This window comes from Acyrthosiphon pisum, chromosome A2 (assembly GCF_005508785.2).
Source record: "Acyrthosiphon pisum isolate AL4f chromosome A2, pea_aphid_22Mar2018_4r6ur, whole genome shotgun sequence".
Lineage (NCBI taxonomy): Eukaryota > Metazoa > Arthropoda > Insecta > Hemiptera > Aphididae > Acyrthosiphon > Acyrthosiphon pisum.
In genome coordinates, this window is record NC_042495.1 from 115,625,555 (window position 1) to 115,647,262 (window position 21,708).

The following is a 21,708-nucleotide window of genomic DNA, read 5'->3' on the forward strand; positions in this document are numbered from 1 at the left end:
GACTAGGTGAGAGAAATTAGACTTCATGTTTTTGTTTGAATGCATTCTCTATGCATGGAGTATATTACACTCAATATGTTTCATGTATTCAGTCTGGTTAACACGTTACTAAAAATACCAAATAGTTGAAAATATTGTACTTAATTGTGTGGTTAGGTGCTTATTAATGACTATTAAAGTAATTTAATCTAAACAATATTTTTATTATTTGGTAAATAACAAGTAAATTTTGATTAAATACCAAACGGAACAAAGAGAAATCGGAACAGTACCTTGACATTTATATTATAGTATAAGCGATAACCCGTTTTTCCATACCCAGTACCACCTGCCAGTCGACTATGAACATAATATTCCAGATAATAAATTACTTGATGAGCAGGAAAAGTTTAAATCAATCAAATTCTTACACGCCTAAAATATATTTTGACGTTGACTTAATTTTATTGACATAAACTATGATAAAATTTTGAAATTTTGATACATACATTTCAATATTCTTTATTTTATTGAAGACATTTTTTGAGAATGTAGCAATTGTTAATAGATCAATTTCCAATAAAAATCAATATGTTGTTATTAAAATCTTGATACGTTTATTAATAGTTTTAACTATCGAGAGTGTAAAATCCAAAATTGTATACAATGGTTTCAGATTTTTTAAGTATAAAATAAAAACTAACTTAAACAAATAATTATAATACACATTAAGCATACACGTCTTCACGGTCAGCACCAACTCCGTCTCCATCTTCTAAAGATGAGAAATTCAAGAAATGGGCAGGCCTATGAATCTCATGATAAAATTCTTTTGGATTGGCTAATTGCAATTCATACTTCATGTTTGCGTCATGTCTCACACCTAGAATTTGAATAAAAAACATTTATTAGTGGATTCTCAAACATTTATGAAATATTGGACAGTCATGACTCATGATCATATTTACAAATTTAACATTCATGTAAGTAGTTAGGGGTTGATGGCTCTTATCAATTCTAGTATTTAATATTTATTATATTATTTACTAGGCTTCTCCAACGATATCGATATTTCGATTCGATATCGATATCGCGAACTTTTTTTCGGAAATTTAGGTATCGATAATCGTTATATATCGTACGATATATCGATAATCGTATATATCGATAATCGTATATATCGATAATCGAAATAAATCGATTATCGAAATATATCGGATATTCCGGGTTAAAAATAGCACAGGATAACAGAAAATAAATTTTAAATAGTTATTTTTCCCAGTGACTCATTAGTCTCATAACTCTGTAGCTCGGTCAGTTAGTCAGTGTTTATCGCTTGATAATATCGTACGTTCCGGTGTCGTTTGTGATTCGTTAAAATATTTTGTTTATGTTTTGTTTTTCTCATTAATATAGTGATTGCGTAATTACTAAATAATTTTTACTTTTTAATAATTGTTAATAAATATTAAATAATAATGGCCGATTATAAGCTTGTGCCATTAGCTGGTGCGCGGAGTGATGTGTGGAAGACATTTGGGTTTAAAGTAGATTCTAGTGGTGTAATAACAAATAATAAAAAAGTAACTTGCCGTAACTGCTCACTGTCAATAGCATATTCCGGTAATACAACAAATCTAAAATCACACTTACAACAATGCACAAAAGTCCCTTCTAAATCCGAAACATCCACAATATCATCATTTTTTACAAGTTCTAAGTCCAAATTGTCACTCAATAGTAAACGCCACAAAGAGCTAACTAGAGGTCTACTGAACTTTGTTGTTAGAGATGTACGGCCTTTTAATGTTATCGAAGGAAAAGGTTTTAGAGCGTTTATGAATTTGGCTATTCCTGAATATGTTGTTCCAAGTAACACAACTATAACAAGACTATCTGATCATATAACTTCACAAGAAAAAATTAACTTTAAAAGCCATCTTCAAAAAATACCTAATATTTGCCTTACAATTGATTTTTGGACATCACGAGCCGTGAATAGTTACCTTGGTGTTACATGTCATTTTATTGAAAATTGGAAGTTAAAAAGTAGAGTGTTAGAGACAGTGAACATTGAAGAGTCTCACACATCATCGAACATTGTAAATAATCTCAATACAATCATTAAGGATTATTGGGAAATTGATGGAAAAGTCTGTGCAATAGTCTGTGACAATGCACCAAATATGACTAAGGCGGTACAAAATTTGGAAGAAGTAAATTTGGTCAGGTGTTCTGCCCATAGCATACAACTGGCTATAAATTATGGACTTAAACATGAATCAATTACAGAACTTCTCATGATGCTTCGTAAAATAGTTGGACATTTTCACAGAAGTGCAGTGGCTCTACACAGCCTCGAAGAAGAACAAGACCAACTTCAAATTCCTAAGACTAAACTGGTGCAAGATTGTGTAACTAGATGGAACTCTACCCATAATATGATGATGAGTATATCTAAAAACCGTGAAGCTATTAATAATTGTTTAAGAAGTAACCGCAAGACTGAAGACTGGTATATAACAGTAAGTCAAAATGAAATTATTGCTGATTTAATAAACATTTTGGAACCATTTAAATCGGCTACTGAAATTCTTGGTGGGGATAAATATGTAACTTTATCAATTGTTGGGAGATTATTCAAGAACTTGATAAGTTCTGTTGAATGTATATCAACAGACAGTGTTATTGTAAATGAAATAAAGTTACTTATTAGCTCTGATCTAAAAAAAAGACAAAATAAAATGGGTGATATTATACATAAAGCTGCTGCCTTAGATCCACGGTATCGCAGTTTAAAATATCTATCGGAAGAAGAAAATATAAATACATGGGCATTACTGGAACAAGAATTAATACAAAATGAAGCAGATGTGACCTATAATGAAAATGGAAAACGGCCATCCACATCAGAGTGCTCTGTGAAAGAAGTAAAAAATAAAGTTGGTAACCCTTGTAATAAAGAAAAGCAAAAATGTCACTCGTTACTTGCAGACAGTGATGATGAAGATGACCATGACAAAGATGAAGATATAGTAGATGATTGCGTCCAACAGCTGAGACGGTACAAACAGTCTGCAGAAAGTGTTCCAAAAAGTATTGACCCCTTAGTTTGGTGGAAAGCTAACGAATACAAATTTCCTGTTATTGCCAAGTTGGCTAAAAAGTATCTTAGCATTGTAGCCACAAGTGTTCCGAGTGAACGACTTTTTAGCCAAGCCGGGCAAGTTGTATCTCAAAAAAGAGCTAGATTGATGCCAAGCAGAGTAAATGATCTACTATTTCTCAACTCATTCTTGAGGACAGGAGAACCAATTAAAGTGAGTACCTACTACCTAGTACATACTAATAAGTAATTAGTAATTATTAATTATTAATAATAATTAATAAACTAATAAATAATAATGTAGTAAAAACTAAAAATATTATGTCCGTATCCATAGTTGATTTATGTGACACATAAATTAACTATGCATACAGGCTACAATGACATACATTCAGTGTTCTTATATCTTATAAAGTATAAACTAATTAAACTACAAAGTAAAAATATTTAGGTAGGTACCTACCTAAATGTATTTACTATTTATTATTTAACTAATTGTAAAGTAGGTATTTAAAATGCTTGTTAAACTATAATTATTTAAGGTAGGTACCTACTGAATAATTTATGTGCAATAAATTAATATTTGTTATTTAATATTTAATGATCCTATTTTTTTTAAAATTAGGATGAAGAATTTAAGTATGAAGAGACTGAAGACAGTATCTAGTACCTAGTCAACTATCTAGACTGAAGAAAAATTTTTAATTATGTTAAAATTAATGTTTTTATATTTTATTACCTATTTTAGAAAGAATAAAGAGGAAAGTTTTTTTTTTATGAAGCAGTTCCTGTTAATATTTATTATTTAATTAGTTATATCACTTTAATACTTTATGCTAACAGCTAAGTGATAACAGATGTCAAATAATATAGTTTGGCGATTTCAGTTTTCCCATAGGTATTAGGTACTGAAGAGGCAAAAACCAACTCAGTAGTCATCAGTAGTAACAATGCCAATGCTATATTGTCAAGACCCAGTAATCAGTAACCACCAACCAACATTCTTATCAAAAATAACTTTGTTGCTAGATTTTGTCCTCTAGAATCACACAATTATTTCTTCTGTACCGACGTGGTTAAGCTAGAGTACTCGGACTTAATAGCCCTTTAATCTTTATAAGCTGAACTGATTTTTATGCCTAAGCTCTTGAATAAAATATTTATTATTTTAAAACAATTAATTGTTAACTAATACCTACTAGTTAGTAGTTACTACCTAGTACCAATAAAAAGGTACCTAACCTTTTTTTGTAGTACCTACGACATAGTTCTGTGTACCTACTACCCAGTCAATTGAGTATTGAGTACTATTGAGTATTGAGTATTGAAAATTATGATAGTCATAGAGATATCGGAATATTGATATCGATAAATCGAAATATCGATATCGATAATTCGATATATCGATATATCGATACCTAAATTTTTTTTTCGATATCGCGATTCGATATCGCACAATTCAAAACGATATCGATATTCAAAAATATATCGTTGGAGAAGCCTATTATTTACCCATAAAATTATAGTTCCATGATCCTTGTGCTGGAACCATGAAGAAACCAAGGAATCTGTCTGACAACAGCATTTGTACTTTTTCATAATGGCTAGGCAAATATCCTTTGGGATTGTTGCCTTTGTCAGTGTTTTGTCGTCCCCATTCAAAACCACTAAATTTAAAATAAATTTAAAAGATTAAAATTCGAAAAGTTCAGGAATTTAATGATTATTTTTACCTTGGAGTCAATTTATAAGCTGTTAATGAGCATGAGCCTGGAGTAAAACTGCAAGTTATTATTACAGTTTTTTCTCCATCCCACGTCGAGTTATCAGACATAATTTTGGCATGTGTGCTTATATCCTAAAATATAAATTATTTTAATATAAATGAATTAAAAAATCTTTTTAAAAATTTTTATTTACTTGTGGTGATAGTTGAGGTAATTCATTAGGCTGTGTATGTATCCAACCAAGTGGTTCCATGTCATTAAGATAGTGATGGTTATTGGGTAATTGTGATGGTACGTGTATAGTTTGATGTGTTCCCCACTGTGGCGGCATCACTAGGCAACGGATTTCTTTCACTTGAGGGTTATCAGGAGGACTCACACCATACAAGTATGCACAAATCTAAAATAATTGAAACATGTTTATTAAATGCTAATATTAAATAGTAAATACCAAAAATGTTAGCGCAGTATTTTCTTAAAATAATTCAATATACCTGAGCACGAAGATCTGAAATAGTGACAAACTTTTTGAGGATGTTCTTAGGTAATATATACGTGTAACCAGTTTCTTTAATGTCGTCAGACGATACATATATATGATTAGTACGCAAATGAAGATTTGTTGCAGATATTGCACGAACTCTCCATTCAGTCTTGGAGCTAAAAATAATATCACGGATTTATAATTTTAAAAATTTTAAAATCATGATTTAACTTAGAATTATACCTGAAAGTTTGAGTTTCATAATTGGAAGTAGTGGAAGTAATAATATCATCTCCATGTTTATTCACTGTTCTGGTTGTGGTTGCTGTTAATTGCGATTGTTCTTTAGTTTGTTTCTCGATCTCGGCAATTTGCTGTCTTTGTGCTGATGGTGCACTAATCTCCATTCCCAAAATAATATCACGGATTTCAGATTGAGTTAAAGATGCAACATTCACACTATAATAGACAATTATTAAATTATTTTTTTGTCAATATTTTTTTATATTATCTTAATTGTAAATACATACTTATTTTTCTTTCCATAGTCAGCTAAAATCAAGTCCTTAAGCTGAACTTCAACCTTAATCCATTCGTCATCACTGAGAGTGGGCCAAATGTGATGTGGCTCAGTTATAGTTGTTTTGTCTGGTTTTAAAATAACTTTGGTACGTTCGGTATTGACATGTAAAGCTCTTAATATCAATATTAAACGAGAAAATGCCTATTCAAAATGTAATTATTATATAAATTGAAATATGAAATACATTGAATATTCTATTTTTACCGTGTAAGAAGAGATTGTTTTTAGCCAATCATCATACAAATTGAAAAGAACCATTTGAGGTTCAGTAGCTTTCAGTATAAGGTCACCAAACTTCTCCACCTTCAAACATGCTTGGAATGGAAGTTGTAACTCTGATCCTTTAATTACAATATTTGGGAAATCCAAAAGATGCACCTAAAATAAGTAATATTTGTATAAGTGAGAATACGTCGTATTAACCAAGGAAAAAATTTACCTCAAGAGGATCCAACATTCCTTTACGTGTAACAATAATTTGTTTAGGCTGTTCTTCAACTGGCAATGAACGAATCAAAGCTGCCACTTCTTCAGCTGTTTTCCATTTAGCTAACTAAAAAGATAAAATTTTGATTTGTAGGTTAAATAAATAAATATTAAATAATAATATATAATATATTTAAATAAAATAATATTTACTTGTCCTAAACGTTTCTGACCAGCCCATACTGAAGTATGAATTATTTTCAAAAATAGTTGTCCAGTACGTGGATTAAATATGAAAATAGCTCCATTAATAGGCTTAGTTGTCAAATTGCCTTCAAAAGTTTTATGAATTGTTACTCTGTAGACATTTGTATCATCCACAAACCTTAAACCAAATAACATATAATATAATAGTTGAGATAAAATAATAAAAAAAATTCTAAGAATTATTATTAATTCTTATTGTTGATGTTAAACATTAGTATACTATTTATTAATAATATGAATTACCAAATAATTTGATTAGAAAACAGTTCACCATAATTCTGACTTGATAAGTATGGTTCTGTAGGTTCGGAAGAATACAATTGTAAAGCTTTTCGAATACGTTCTCTCAAAACATATAGAGCAGGATTTGCTTTCATAATTTTAGCCATAGCTTGTTGAATTAAAGGCTTACAACCAGGGAACCAATTTCCATAAGCACTACAACAATAAAGAAATAAATATATAAATAAAAATAAATAAATATAAATAAAACATATTACACTTTTAATTTAATATAGATTAAAAAATTATTGAGTGGATAAAAATCAATCTGTCAAAATATATTACACATAATTACCTGTGTAAGTTGTATGCCAAATCAATTGCGATGAGTACACCAGTAGGTGATGGATAAATAGACATGTTATCAGTAGTATAATCCAGAAATTTAGCTCTCGCATAACGTTCAACATCGTGCGAGTCATAGTCACCCCATCTAAGTTGGACATCTAACCAATATTTTTGTGTAGTTGTGTTGTCCATTGTATCTCTAAAATAAATTGTGTCGAATATATTAATAAAAATAATTTTATATTTTTTATTTAATTACTTTGAGTCGGCCAGAAGAGAGGGTCTTGAAACATTCCATTTATAAGCAGCAAAAAGTAAGATATCGGCACAAGATGAATTCATTTTGTATGATTTACGTGGATGAATGGTTTCTTTTTGAACAGTTTCAATTTCTAATGCATCGAGTTCTTGATCAAAAACCTACAAGATTATACAAATAAAAATTACTAAGTTAAATAAATTTTTTTAAGTGGTTTGGTACAAAAATATACTAACTTGACAAAGATCCATAACAATAGATTCATGGACTTTTTGCCACAAATGAGCCCTGAAAATTTGAATCAGGGAAATTTTGAGAGTAGGAATTTTACCATGCATAAATATTCCAGTCAAATCAAGTTGAACTTGGAAACCAACATAAACATTAGCCCGGTTGATAGTTGGTGACCACCATAATGTAAAACGACGATTAGGTATTTGATTCAAACCAGAACGTTGAGCATTTGTCAATTTTTTATACTTCATCGATTCTTCAAAACCAGATGCCTTCTCCCTGAAAATAAATATCCAATAATTATAATATAAATAAATAACATAACAATATATTATAAATTTTTTACCAAAATAGACCTTCCCAAGTTGGGAAATAGGTTCCTTTGAATAAAGTATGTTCCAATATACCCTCAACACCTCCCAATGCTTGAATCATATCAGTTCGGTAATTGTTTAAATTCCATAATTTACCATCGTGTCGTTGATGAGTCCACCAGAAGGGATTCTGTTTTAGAACCTGAATTGAAATAATTATATATAATATATTAATACTTATTATAGTTTAATAATAATTTATTATTTCATTTAATACAATTAATATCATTTACAATTTTAAGTATATATATATAGCTCTAAATTAAATATTTACAATTATTAAACTTTTTTTTTTAATTAATTATTTTTTTATATATTAATAACTATTATTACTATTTGTCTGCACTGCCTAAAATTTGTAATTTTTTATTAATATTTCACCTGGTATTGTTTGAATTCTGTTCTAATTCTCCAGCCTTTATCATAAGCTAATGTATGTCTGTCTTTTTGGAACAGAGTATTTATTCTAGGTATTCCACGATCCCAACTATCTTCTAAGTCTTCCAGGGTTAAACGTCTGAAATTACAAAACAAAAATACATCAAAATACAAACCAATTTGTATTTATATATTTCAGTTTTACCTGTTTTGTGCATTTGCTTCTTGTCTTTTTAAAGCATATTCAGCCCACACTCTTTGAGAATCAATAAATTCTGATTCCCACGGTTGAATATAACGATATAAATTTGGAATTAATTGATCTTCATCGTGACTCATACCTGAACGGAAATGAGTAATGCCAACATCTGTCTGTTTTGACCATCTTAAATCGGACTGGAAAAAAAATTGTTTATGATCAATAAAATATTTTTTTATACTTAAAAATATATTTACCTGAGGAATAAGAACATGACCCATAGACAACATTCCCAAACCACCAAGTTCTTTAGGTGTATAAAAAACCACAGGAGGGAATCTTGAAGGCATTTTAGAATTAAGACCAATTTTAATACGGGTTTGAATTTTATTTTCACATTTCACCAATAGATCCAAAAGTTCCTGAGTATTTACTACAGCCTCTCGGAAATAAGTCATAAGACCTATCAAAGCTGTATTCCATTTGTTAACAATCTATTATTAAAACTCAATTTTAGTTGTATATTCGAATAAAATAATGATAACAATTTAGTTCAACCTTAGTAAATGTTGTTGATCCACTGGCCATTAAAATTTGACGAACACGATTGTGGAATCTTTGCAAAGATTCATCATCAACTCTCAAAAATGATTGAGCTGTTCTTTCCTTAGTGATTTCATTTTGTAGATTCCATATACCATCTCTATGAGTAAGTTCATCGTGAATTGTTCGACACTAAAAATTATTTAATTTTAATTTAAGTGCACATAATCATATTACAACATGATATTTCAATCATCTTACTTTTGGTAGAATTCGGCATTCGAAACCACTCATATTAAACAACAAATTAGGATTATCTTTGGAATAAACGCTCACAAAACTATTTTCCCACTGAATGGTAGTTGTAGAACGGGGTAGTCTATTTTTAATGTCCCAGAATACAGCTCTCCCTCTGTTAAATTCAAAATAAATAATTAAAATTACAAATGAACTACTAACTTATTTATAATAACTTACAAGTTAACATCATGTTTCATTAAGCGCATCCTAGCATCACGAGGCCAACACTTTTTATTATTATAACCAACAATATTTTCATTATTTGGATCTGGATGTTCTGTTAAATAACGTTGAATAAGATCTTTTGCTTCTTCAGCAGTGAATCTATTAAAAACAAAATGAAATATATTTTAACATAATTTTGGATAGTTAATTGAAACTTTTATAAAATACCATATATTCATACCCGTTAAGTATTTAAACAGAGTTTGATATTTATTTTTATTAATCCAGTACTATAGTACAATATTTTAAGTTTAAAAAAGAACTAGTACAGACATTAAATTTATGAAATTCAAAAAATTCTAAACACCTTTAGTCTAAAATACAGCTAGACTGATAAGTTAGTAATAAGTGGTATATCAGATACTTATTATTCTTAAAAATATATGTTTGACATAACTTTGTCATTGAAAAACAATATTCTTCTAAGAAAATTTAGTTTTTTATCATTAAAACTTATTATGGTTTATTTTACTTTTTGAACTACTTTAACTAAAAAACTCACATGTACAATTATATGTATCTACAAACAGTAAACATACTTCACACAGCTCTATTAACCATAAATAAATACCTTAAAAATATGTGTACTCTATCAATATATCGACAATAAAGACGAACTGGATGAGCTATTTCAGTAACAACATCTTGGAAAGTTAAGAAATCATTTGGCATTTGAGGTGGTCCTGCCATTTCTGAGGATCTCTGTAATCCCAAAACTAGCAAATCCAAAACCAATCCATAGTATTGAACAATAAACGATGAAAATTGTAAACCTCGAACTATACCATAACTATTAGTATGATTCATATCCTGTAATTTTGTAAATATTTAAAAACTTGTAAGAACATAATTTTACACTTTTTACTTAAATTAAGAAACCAACCTTATAATTAATTATAACATTGCTTTTGGCAGTCATATAATCAGCAATATTATGATCGACAATTAATCTTAACAATCTGTTAAGTAATGTTAAATCGATCTTTTCATAGATTTTTTCAAATTTGGATTCAAGTAATACGTTGCATTCACCTTCACTCACATCCCACACATCTTGTAAATTATTTACACCTAAATTAAATCAAGTGTTGTAATTATTGAATAAAAAAAAAAAATTATGTAAAATAATGAATACACAAAATAGCATATTATTTACCTTGACACCATTTATATACAAGTAATGGTGGAGGTTCAGTATCAGAAGGTTTAATCCATGGTGGAAACAAACGTCGTTTATCTGCTTCATACCATAAATATTGATCCAAATAGGCATCAGTTATTTTTTCTAGTGGTTCAACATCATATACAGGTACTAGGTGAGAGTATAAATCCATAAACTCTATGCCAACCTGAACAATTAAGTTAATTCATTTAATTAGTACTATAATCTTGGCAAACAATCACATAAATTATAATTATATATTTATTTTAAATTCAAAATATGTAAAAAAAATAATCATGGCATAATTTTTATCCAATTTTAGAGACTATTTTATTCAGTGAGAGAACACATAGATTCTACACATTCTCACACGACACCCAGTCATTAAGATAGGTTTAACTATGACAGATTATGGTGTAGTTAAATAACTTATTTTCTCTCAGTGATATACAATGAAACTTCCATTTTACAAAATCTCACAGGGAACAAAAACAATTTGTATTATAGAGAATTTCGTTGAATATAATTTAATTAAATGGTTGTAATTTGGTCTGGTTCTCAAAAATATTTTGCTAAATGGTAGTTTACCATACTGAACCTAACCACAAAGATCACTGGCATTACTGCTGTATTATATATTCTTAATAATTTAAAATGTATGCCATACTATGAGTTACAGGTATTTTGAAATTAATACTCATTAGGGACTTTTTTGAATATTGGGCATACATTTAATTTTTATTAATTTAATGATACAATATTGAAGTAATATTAACAGTATTTAAATCTTAAAAAAAAAAAAATAAATAAATAAATAAATATATTATTTTACGTAGCATACACAGGTTGCAGTGGATAAATAGTGTAGCGGTGAAAGGGTAAAATGTATTTTGTTCAGATATATAATTCTGTCCAAACAACATTTACAATAACAGATCACTGACCACGTTAAAAATAAATGCTATCTGTCTGCATTCATTAATACAGATATCAGACCCCTGTGCTAATCATCATAACAAAATACTTTTAAAAATATGCTCAGTTAGGCGCATTTTCCTATTGGTTTCAAAATAGACACATCACGGACGAAATCTATTAAAAATACAATAGTTGTGCATCATTCTGCATCCAATATCAGAGCCCCTACACAAATCATCAATGCTTATTCAATACTATCATACTATTATTAAAGTTTTGATTTAAAAGATGTATTTAATTTCTGTAGCATAGAATATTCATTTTAAATTTCATATTACTATTAGAAGAATATTAAATAAAATTCTAAAAGTTCACAATCGATTTTTTGTATATTTATTTTTAATGTAAACTTATTGAAAAGTTAAAACATATATTATTCAGCGTGTTTGTAATGGCACTACACTTCTTCGGATAGAGCTTATATTATAAGGTAATAACACCACCAGTAGATTGCATACTGTAAGATTTAATGATTTGTGCCATTTTTTTAAGGATGTACAAATTATGAAATCATCAGTCATTAATTATTAATTAAACTTAAATTTAACTCCACTCGCTTAAAAATATAATATTAATTGAATTACTTGATGGAACTTTAGTGAAATTACTTACTTCTTTAAATGTTCTTTGAGTCAATAAATGACGTTTTATCCTTGAAAGTGCTTCATGAGGATTATCATAAGCCTGTTCAATTAATCCTAATTCTTCTCTTTGACTTTGATTCAAACGTGACTTTACACTATATAAAATATTTTATAATGTAAAATATAAAAAGTGTACCATTGGTTGTCAATATTCATAGTAGTTTTTTTATTATCTATTATAGCTACAAAACTTTGTTATTACCTGTATGCCTCTTTTAAACGTTCAAGAGCTAAAATTAATAATTTTGTATCGTGTTTGTACGAAAGAGGAGGAAATGGAATTGGAGCAAATCGTCGAGATTCTAACCAATGAACAGTTGTTGTGTAAATAGCAACAGCTTCTTCGGGGGAAATGTAAGGTCCATCCTAAACCATAAAATGATATGAATACATTTATAAATTTATAAAAAAATCAAGAAACCATACTTTAAGATAATTGTGCTGCCGTTCTTGTTCTGCTTTTAAATATAATCTAGTTAAACGACCTAAATTCTTTTTACACACAGTCTTATCAACTGTAGCTCCTCTACGGATACGTTCTCTGTTATAATGTGCCGTATTTGTCCACCAATCGGCTTTCATTTTTACATATCGAAGAATCATATTCTCAATTGGAGTTGGTAATCCAGGAACCTGAAAAAAAAAATAAAGCATAAAGCATAAAATTAATTAAATTTATCGAAAAAATATTTTACCTTCCACGGAATATTAGCTTTCCAACATCTCCATGCTTCAGATAAATGCTGCAAAATTGTTCTAGCCTTATTTTGTTTAATACCTTCTGGCATCATATCTACAATATCATGCATGACCTAAATAAATAAAATATTATTTAGAATAAATTCATACTAAAAATTTAAAAAAAAAAATAATAAAATAAAATAATTACAGAAGCACGAAGTTCTAAATCAAAATGACTCTCAACACGTTGTTTAGTAACAGTTTTAGCAACTCCTTTTGAATGCCTTCCTTCAAATTGACGAGACAGTAAATTACCTAACCACCTTTCCAATAATGGTGTTATACCTCGCATAAAAAACAACCACACACGCCAACCTGGTGCCCAAAATCCACAACCTGGACCTTTGCCCACTGGTCCCTAAGATATAACAATATTTAATTGTATTATAAATGTAAAGCTGTTTCATAAAATAATATTATTATAACTTGATACAATAACTCACAGTATTAAACCGATAGTAAATAAGATGTTTTAAATCTTTGCACATACGTATTTGTCTCATAAGTTTGTACTTATAACGATACATGCCAGTCAGTTGTCCAACATGCGCAAATACATATTGTAATCCATCAGCTAATTGAAATGCATCAATATTGTTTAATCTGTATTGTACATGGGAATCAATGATCAATTTTGTCAAACGAAGAATTTCTCGACACAGATGAAAAGCTAACAAAATAAATACATTTGATTTTAACATTTATAATAAATTATAAAATATTTTAATGAAAACATACCATTTCCAAAACGAGATTTTTTCCTTTCTTTGGTTGTAAGCGTTTTCACAGGTTTCAAATTAAAATTGTAATCCAGATGCAAGTAGTTAAGATTTTTACGATGAATTAAAAGGTTTAACATATTATATCCTTGCCTGCATACCTGTAAACCAGCTTCTACCCAATCTAATGTAGTAGTTTGGAAAAACTTAGTAAATTTAAATGACCGGAATAAATATCTAAAAATAACAATTATAAGCTTAGTATAAAAAGAAGTTTAAAAAAATAATAAATGTTTTAATACAAACCTTTTTTTCTGTGGTTTAGGGGGTCGATGTTTCAAAGCATTTAATACATAATATTTTAAAAGTTTTTGATAGCTAACACGAACTTTAACGGGTTGCCCTGGTGGACAATGTTCTCTGTACCAACTCTTAACTAAAGGCACATCAATAGCTCTTCTACAACGGCCTACAATCATAAAATATACATACATTATATATATAATAATATGATAATTAAAAATATTAATAATTACAAAGAAAATATTCTCACCAGAGCGCATATTAAATGGTCTAGGAGCCCATAACAATGCGATTCCATTTGCTGTGTTGTCAGTGTAAACAGGAGTTTCTTGTAAAAATGGTTGAACTTCTGGTGGTAGTTCAAATTCTTCATCATCATCAAAAATAGGTTCACTAACCTACAAACAATATAACACTCTATATTTATTAAAAGATAGTGTGGTGTTTAATATAACAAATACATTTTATATCTTTTCAGCTAAGGAAAGCAATAACAATTTAATAGTAAAAGTGTCAAATTAAAATGAAAACTCAATAATCCAGTTAATAATAAAGGAGATAACGGGGTGACCTGATAAATCAATATTTTTAAAAGTAAAAATTCCTTATAATTTTAAAATGCATCAAGAAAATTGAGATTTTAATGCAAAACCAGATTTTGACAAAACATGTTTTTTGGAACTCTAAAAATAAACATAATATAAGAAATTTTCAGATTGCTTATATTAGAAATGTCAATACATCATACAGTTTTTAAATATTGCAATGCTTTTGAGCTATTTATTGACATAAGAATACTTTAATAATTTACATAATTTTTTTGTAATTATTTTCTATAAAAAAAAAAAAAAACCGTGGTTAACATGTATCAAAATTATTATATTACATTTTTTAATTGTACCTATACCACTATTTACATTTTGAAATTTAATTCAAAAAAAAAATAGGCTGTAGAGTGGATGATAAAATATAATTTCTACAGGATTAAAAATTAAATAAATACCTTGACGGAATGTCTGTGTGATATAGGATTTATCAAGGGGTCAAAATAAAATGCTGGCAAGTCTGGGTCTTCAGTTTTAATGTACACAACATTTGGAGCATGATACCTGTAAAATTAATACAATAATCTTACTAATTTTCTAACAACACATTCAAAATACGGTGATATTTAAAAAGAACATTTTAATGATATTTAATATTTATATCAATAATAAAATAAACATTTTAGTGTTAAAAATTTACCATTTTAATAGCATAACAATCAAATATAATTATAAAATGGTATGTTATAAAGAACTATTTTAATTTTTTATACCCAAAGGCATTATTATTTAATGAGATCTCAAAAATCTTTTAATTAACTAATATTAACTTACTTAAATAAATATAATACTTAAAAATTATGAATTAACCCTTTCATTACTCCAGACGTACTGTTACATACAAAACATTTGCCCCATTTACTGCTCCAAATGTACTATTACGTCCCTGTATTTTATAATATTCTTATTTTCCGGTGACCATACAAGTTTTGGAAACCCTGGATAGCATTATTTTAAACTTAAATAATTAGATCATATAGACCACAAAATTAAATCTTTAAAAAATTTTATTTTACGTAGCATACACCGGTTTCAGTAGATAAATAGTGTAGCGGTGAAAGGGTAAAATTAATTTTGTTCAGATATATAGTTTTGTCCAAACAACATTTACAATAACAGATCACTGACCACGTTAAAAATAAATGCTATCTGTCTGCATTCACTAATACAGATATCAGACCCCTGTGCTAATCATCATAACAAAATACTTTTAAAAATATGCTCAGCTGGGCGCATATTACTATTGGTTTTAAAATAGACACATCACAGACGAAATCTATTAAAAATACAATAGTTGGGCATCATTCTGCATCCAATATCAGAGCCCCTACGCAATTCATCATTGCTTATTAATTACATTATTTAAGGTGTAGTTAAATAACCTATTTTACCTCAGTGATATACAATGAAATTCCAATATTACAAAATCTCATAGGAACAAAAACAATTTGTATTAATGTATTATAGAGAATTTTGTTAAATAGAATTAAATTAATTTTGGTTGTAATTTGGTTCTCAAAAATATTTTGTTAAATAGAAGTTTCACTGTATACCTTAAAGATTACTGCTGTATTAAATATTCTTAATAATTTATAACTTATACCATACTATGGACTACAGGTATCTTGAAAATTAATATTACTCATTATAAATTTTTTTGAATATTAGGCATACATTCTTTTTTGTCAATTTATAGATAGAATATTAAAGCAAATTGAAACATTGTTATATATATTTGTTCAGGAAAAAAATGTTGTCCAAACAACATTTACAATAACAGATCACTGACCACGTTAAAAATAAATGCTATCTGTCTGCATTCACTAAAACAGATATCAGACCCCTGTGCTAATCATCATAACAAAATACTTTTGAAAATATGCTCAGCTGGGCGCATATTCCTATTGGTTTTAAAATAGACACATCACGGACGAAATCTATTAAAAATACAATAGTTGGGCATCATTCTGCATCCAATATCAGAGCCCCTACGCAATTCATCATTGCTTATTAATTACATTATTTAAGGTGTAGTTAAATAACCTATTTTACCTCAGTGATATACAATGGAATTCCAATATTACAAAATCTCATAGGAACAAAAACAATTTGTATTATAGAGAATTTTGTTAAATAGAATTAAATTAATTTTGGTTGTAATTTGGTTCTCAAAAATATTTTGTTAAATGGAAGTTTCACTGTATACCTTAAAGATTACTGCTGTATTAAATATACTTAATAATTTATAACTTATACCATACCATGGACTACAGGTATCTTGAAAATTAATATTACTCATTATACATTTTTTTGAATATTAGGCATACATTCTTTTTTGTCAATTTATAGATACAATATCAAAGCAAATTGAAACATTGTTATATATATTTGTTCAGGAAAAAAATGTTGTCCAAACAACATTTACAATAACAGATCACTGACCACGTTAAAAATAAATGCTATCTGTCTGCATTCACTAAAACAGATATCAGACCCCTGTGCTAATCATCATAACAAAATACTTTTGAAAATATGCTCAGCTGGGCGCATATTCCTATTGGTTTTAAAATAGACACATCACGGACGAAATCTATTAAAAATACACTAGTTGGGCATCATTCTGCATCCAATATCAGAGCCCCTACGCAATTCATCACAGCTTTTGAAATACCCATTTACAAAATTATTTTTTATATTGTTAATATACGATCCTACATTCAGATAAATTGGGTATTGATAAAATATTTTAAAACAAGGTATATTTTTTTTTTATCAATAAATAAAATTAAATCCAAATATTTAGTTTTTAAGATGTTATTAAGTATTAAGTCAACGCATATTGCATATAGTGTACTTATTGATAACACCATGACAATTATGCAGCCTTAATTCTGGTAAAGCATTCTTTTAAATATTAAATAAATTGTTCATAACTATCAGCGCTAAATTAGATTATCTTTTATCTAGTTTGCTACAACGATTATGTGCATTAATATTACACACATTAGTAAAAACAACAAATATTTTTATGAAGTTTTCAAAACTTGTGTGTTAATTTTAAAAATGTTAAAAACAAAATTTTGTTATAAAAATATATACCCAATGTTTATAAAAATAAATTATACTTAATGAAAAATGCTCACCAAGATAAATGAACATAATGAGGAAGATTATTGTATAAATATGGAAATGCAATTCTGTATTCAGTTCTTACAGGTTGTCTTATGATAATTTTATTGATATCATTAAATTCATTCCAATCTTCATCTCGGACAAAACTAAAAAAATACATAATTTTGAAAATATAGTTAAAATACACACATAAAGTTTAACAACTTACGATGGATTTGAATCCTTAATAAGTGGTTCAAATTTTGGTCCACCAGGAATAGCCATGTTTAATGCTTTAGCAGTAAAGAATGACTTTGGGTCGAATAAATAAAAGTAATTATCATCAACAAGATCAGTTAAAAGTTGATTGGCTAATCTATATAATGTAGCCATTTGCGGTAAAGTTAAATTCCATTTACGATATGTAGATCCGTTTACGTGCCTAAAAAAAACATAAAATCAACTCATTGATTACAAATATTAATCACAAAGAAGGGCAGATGAGATTAGGTAACATAAGTTTGTATAAATTAATATTATTGTTTAAAATACCTTGAGTTAACAAGTGGTTTATGATCATAAAACCATTTCGCTACAGCGGCATCTTCTTCTGTATCCAAGTCAATCTGAATAGCTTCCAAAGGTTCAACATCTAATACATTGTCTGCATAATCTAAAGGTGGCTCTTCATCATCAAATGGAGGAAAACGCATACGTTTAAAATGACGCCTATCACGTTTTTCTCTTCTCATCATTATCCACATAGTTCTTAAATGATAAATAGGTAATATATTTATTTAACTAAGACAATATTATAAATAAACTGGCTTACCCCCATTGAGCAATATAAACTGGTTCAATGACCCATGGAATTTCATTAACAAAAGTAATTGCACCAGTTATATGATATAAAACTTTGACATCACGAATCTGTTCCCATGGCATGGGCATATTTTCCAATAATTTTAGAACGGCATGCGGCATATATTTCAAAGCTCTAAATTAAAAAATATTACTTTTAATACATTTATTTATATTATTTTTTTTGTTTTTTACATTTAAAAATCATAATATAATATACCTACTTAGTTAGAATTAATCACAAAAAGTGAAATAATAGGTATATTTCAATACTAATAACTAATAAGTATTCTATTTCTGTTTAAATTATTATCAAATACTAATAAACATTAATACAGAGTATAGATTCTGATTCCTGATACAAAATTCTATTTTTGTGTTTCCAAATGACTGCATATTATAACTATAATATGATTATTGAATTTAAAATTAAAATGGTTATCTGTATAATTATAAGAAATATTATTTTAGTACACTTTTGTCTCTCACTAAGACAAAGTGAGTAGATAATTAACTGAAAAATCGACAGTTTAATTTATCACTACTAAGGGATACTTTTATTATTTTTTTTTTATATATTATATCCATTATGATTGGAAAGCAAATAAAATTTAGTAGTTTCACAAAAGAATCAGGGTCTAAACTATTCAACGAAAAATTATTTTAAGCACACTTGTAATTCAGAATCTCTTCAAAAATTTAAAAATTAATATGTACCTAGTTATTAGGTATTTATTTTTTTGCGTGTGTGTGATGGGTAAAATCCAAAAGGTTAGCAAATATAGTGAAATTAAAATTACATTTTCAGTGTTACTGAAGTCTTTGAATCAATAACAGTTTTTAAAAACTGTGTTGGAAATAACAACATTTATGCCATTATTTTCTTGGTTGTACATACCCTAAATAAACTCTTTTATCATGACGATATTTTCGACTGCTCATGTCACCGTGGTCTCTGATTATTTTACGTATATGTTCGGGGGGCATGTCTTCTTTTTGTGCATCGACAAAACCAAATTTACGTTTAGGTGCAAATCTTTTAGATTGAATTTGTTGCCATTTTTGTGCTATATATTAATGAAACATTTATCAATTAATCATGGGTAATAAGTTTAACCAGGAGAATTAAATTGAATAAAACAATCAATAAAAATTACATTTTTCTTGTAATTTTTCATCACTTAAAGGTTCAGGTATTCTGTGAGGTGGAGCTGATGACATCTGATGCATAGCCATTTGCTGAGCAACATGCATATGAGCATGTACAGCTGCTGCCTGTGCATGGGCAGCTTGGGCTTGAGCTTGTGCCTGCACGGCAGCAATTTGTTGCTGCTGTTGAATGATCTGAGCCCATGGGTGTCCACCCAACATGAAAGGTGGAATAGACATAACCTTTTAAAATGAAAAATATATATATTTGTTGTGTAAGATATGGCACTGTATTTAATTAATACATCATATAGGTAATGTTCATTATTAATAGTGTACAACCATACAAACATATAAGAAACTTACTTTTTAAGTTGAGTTGACGCAAATAAGATAAATTATTACATCTTACATTAAATTGTTAATTTATGTATGAATAAGACAATTATATTTAATTAATACCGAAATGTAAAAAGTAAGAAAACGCGAGTTTATAGTTTACACAAACAGGACGGAACGTCGGTAAACGCATAAATGCATAATGTAATCACACTGACACACTTATAATCTCCTAAATCAAAGAAGCTATAAATCATACACGAGTCGTTTTACTAGAGTCTTTGAAAGTGATAAACAAAAGAAATTCGCGGTAAAAATATTTATTATTTTTTAACATAATATAACATAACATAATATTTTTTATTATTGTACAATGATGTGTTTTAGATTCTGAGCGGAGCGACGATTGATGAACGTATTGATTTTACAATCATGTGTTTTTTTTGTGTCTGTCATCACCTTTTAGACCACGTTTGGTGCTTAGATTTTCTTCAACAGTATCTTTTATTCTTTTCTGATGGGAAAGTGAATCTAGTTCGTACTTAGGGGCGTCAAAAGTAAAAAATATCCAATAATTTTCAAAAGCGCCGTGAAAAACAAAAGAAAAATTAAGGAAAAACGGGGATTTTTACACAATATCAATTTTCGACAAAATCGATTTTGGTTTTTGGTGTAACACTATAACAAATGACTGAAGATACATGAAATGTTGACTGAATGTTTATATTAGCATTATCTATACACCATAACATTTTCAAAATATTTTGTCTTATTTTGAGCAGTTGACGGATATTTTCAGTTTCCAATTTTTTTTAGTTTTTTATTCTATAAATATCAATAAAATGTTATTTGTTGGTTAAAAAATCTTAAAAAATTAATAGAAGGCTCCTAATATATCTATTGTTTCAAAGACAGATGAAAAATATTAGAAATTCACTGTCACAATTTTTTTTATAAGCATTTTAAGTTCAAATATTAACAGAACACGTAAAATTCACGAAAATCAGCAAATTATTTAAAGTTGAGAATTTATAAAAAATTTTCTTTTTAAATCTGAGATTTAAAATGTAGTACAAGATTCCTCATAAGTTTGCCTACGTCAAATCAACGTATTTGCCTGCCATTATCAAAAAATAATGTCTACAAGCAAATCATATAAAATTATTATGAGCGTTTGAATTTCATATTTTTACAAGATTGGATATTCACTATATTTCTTATGCAGCGATTTTGTTATATCGTTGTAATTCAAAAACGAATAACTGTAATATGTGTAGATATATGCAAATTTTACTGAATGTTTATATTTTCATTTTCTATGCACCAATACAATTTTTAAATATTTTGACTCTTTGAGCTGTTCACGGACATTGTCAGTTTTCAATTTTTAGATTATGAGCGATGAATGTATTGATTTTACAATGATGTGTGTTTTTTTTATT

At 28.2% G+C, this 21,708-nt stretch overlaps 2 protein-coding genes across 3 annotated transcripts; one reads left to right on the top strand and one right to left on the bottom strand.

The window, feature by feature from the left end:
* Positions 1 to 575: 575 nt before the first annotated feature.
* On the bottom strand, positions 576 to 20,445 carry LOC100159359 (pre-mRNA-processing-splicing factor 8). 2 transcript variants are annotated; one of them, XM_001948604.5, is made up of 41 exons: positions 20,294 to 20,445; positions 19,936 to 20,170; positions 19,677 to 19,845; positions 18,750 to 18,914; positions 18,470 to 18,685; positions 18,147 to 18,359; positions 17,950 to 18,084; positions 15,205 to 15,310; positions 14,452 to 14,599; positions 14,205 to 14,367; positions 13,918 to 14,135; positions 13,623 to 13,849; positions 13,328 to 13,537; positions 13,134 to 13,250; positions 12,865 to 13,071; positions 12,641 to 12,804; positions 12,407 to 12,533; positions 10,811 to 11,003; positions 10,538 to 10,725; positions 10,226 to 10,464; positions 9,607 to 9,753; positions 9,391 to 9,541; positions 9,145 to 9,321; positions 8,844 to 9,080; positions 8,593 to 8,783; positions 8,391 to 8,526; positions 7,982 to 8,151; positions 7,638 to 7,914; positions 7,402 to 7,562; positions 7,150 to 7,341; positions 6,816 to 7,010; positions 6,519 to 6,690; positions 6,319 to 6,432; positions 6,084 to 6,257; positions 5,827 to 6,020; positions 5,540 to 5,755; positions 5,307 to 5,472; positions 5,006 to 5,212; positions 4,819 to 4,943; positions 4,598 to 4,752; positions 708 to 862 (listed from the first exon to the last, which is right to left on the bottom strand). In XM_001948604.5, the coding sequence occupies exons 2-41, from the start codon at positions 20,165 to 20,167 to the stop codon at positions 708 to 710; spliced, it is 7,149 nt and encodes a 2,382-aa protein (XP_001948639.1). In that variant the 5' UTR covers positions 20,168 to 20,170; positions 20,294 to 20,445. The 2 variants fall into 2 exon arrangements, with proteins under 2 accessions (XP_016661036.1, XP_001948639.1); XM_016805547.1 differs by lacking the exon at positions 20,294 to 20,445 and having other exon boundaries at positions 576 to 862; positions 19,936 to 20,167.
* Positions 1,293 to 3,869, top strand: LOC100574677 (zinc finger BED domain-containing protein 1-like). The gene is made up of 2 exons (XM_003245414.4): positions 1,293 to 3,299; positions 3,711 to 3,869. The coding sequence occupies exons 1-2, from the start codon at positions 1,458 to 1,460 to the stop codon at positions 3,750 to 3,752; spliced, it is 1,884 nt and encodes a 627-aa protein (XP_003245462.1). The 5' UTR covers positions 1,293 to 1,457; the 3' UTR covers positions 3,753 to 3,869.
* Positions 20,446 to 21,708: the final 1,263 nt, after the last annotated feature.

What these genes read in the sequence shown, in the direction of transcription:
- LOC100574677 (XM_003245414.4), top strand. Translation starts at nt 1,458, where the DNA reads ATGGCCGATTATAAGCTTGTGCCATTAGCTGGTGCGCGGAGTGATGTG. An exon ending in GGACAGGAGAACCAATTAAA is followed by an intron (nt 3,300 to 3,710) that starts GTGAGTACCTAC and finishes TTTTAAAATTAG; the next exon opens with GATGAAGAATTTAAGTATGA.
- LOC100159359 (XM_016805547.1), bottom strand. Translation starts at nt 20,167, where the DNA reads ATGTCTATTCCACCTTTCATGTTGGGTGGACACCCATGGGCTCAGATC. An exon ending in AAAATCTCGTTTTGGAAATG is followed by an intron (nt 13,850 to 13,917) that starts GTATGTTTTCAT and finishes TTATTTTGTTAG; the next exon opens with CTTTTCATCTGTGTCGAGAA. An exon ending in GATCAACAACATTTACTAAG is followed by an intron (nt 9,081 to 9,144) that starts GTTGAACTAAAT and finishes TTTTAATAATAG; the next exon opens with ATTGTTAACAAATGGAATAC.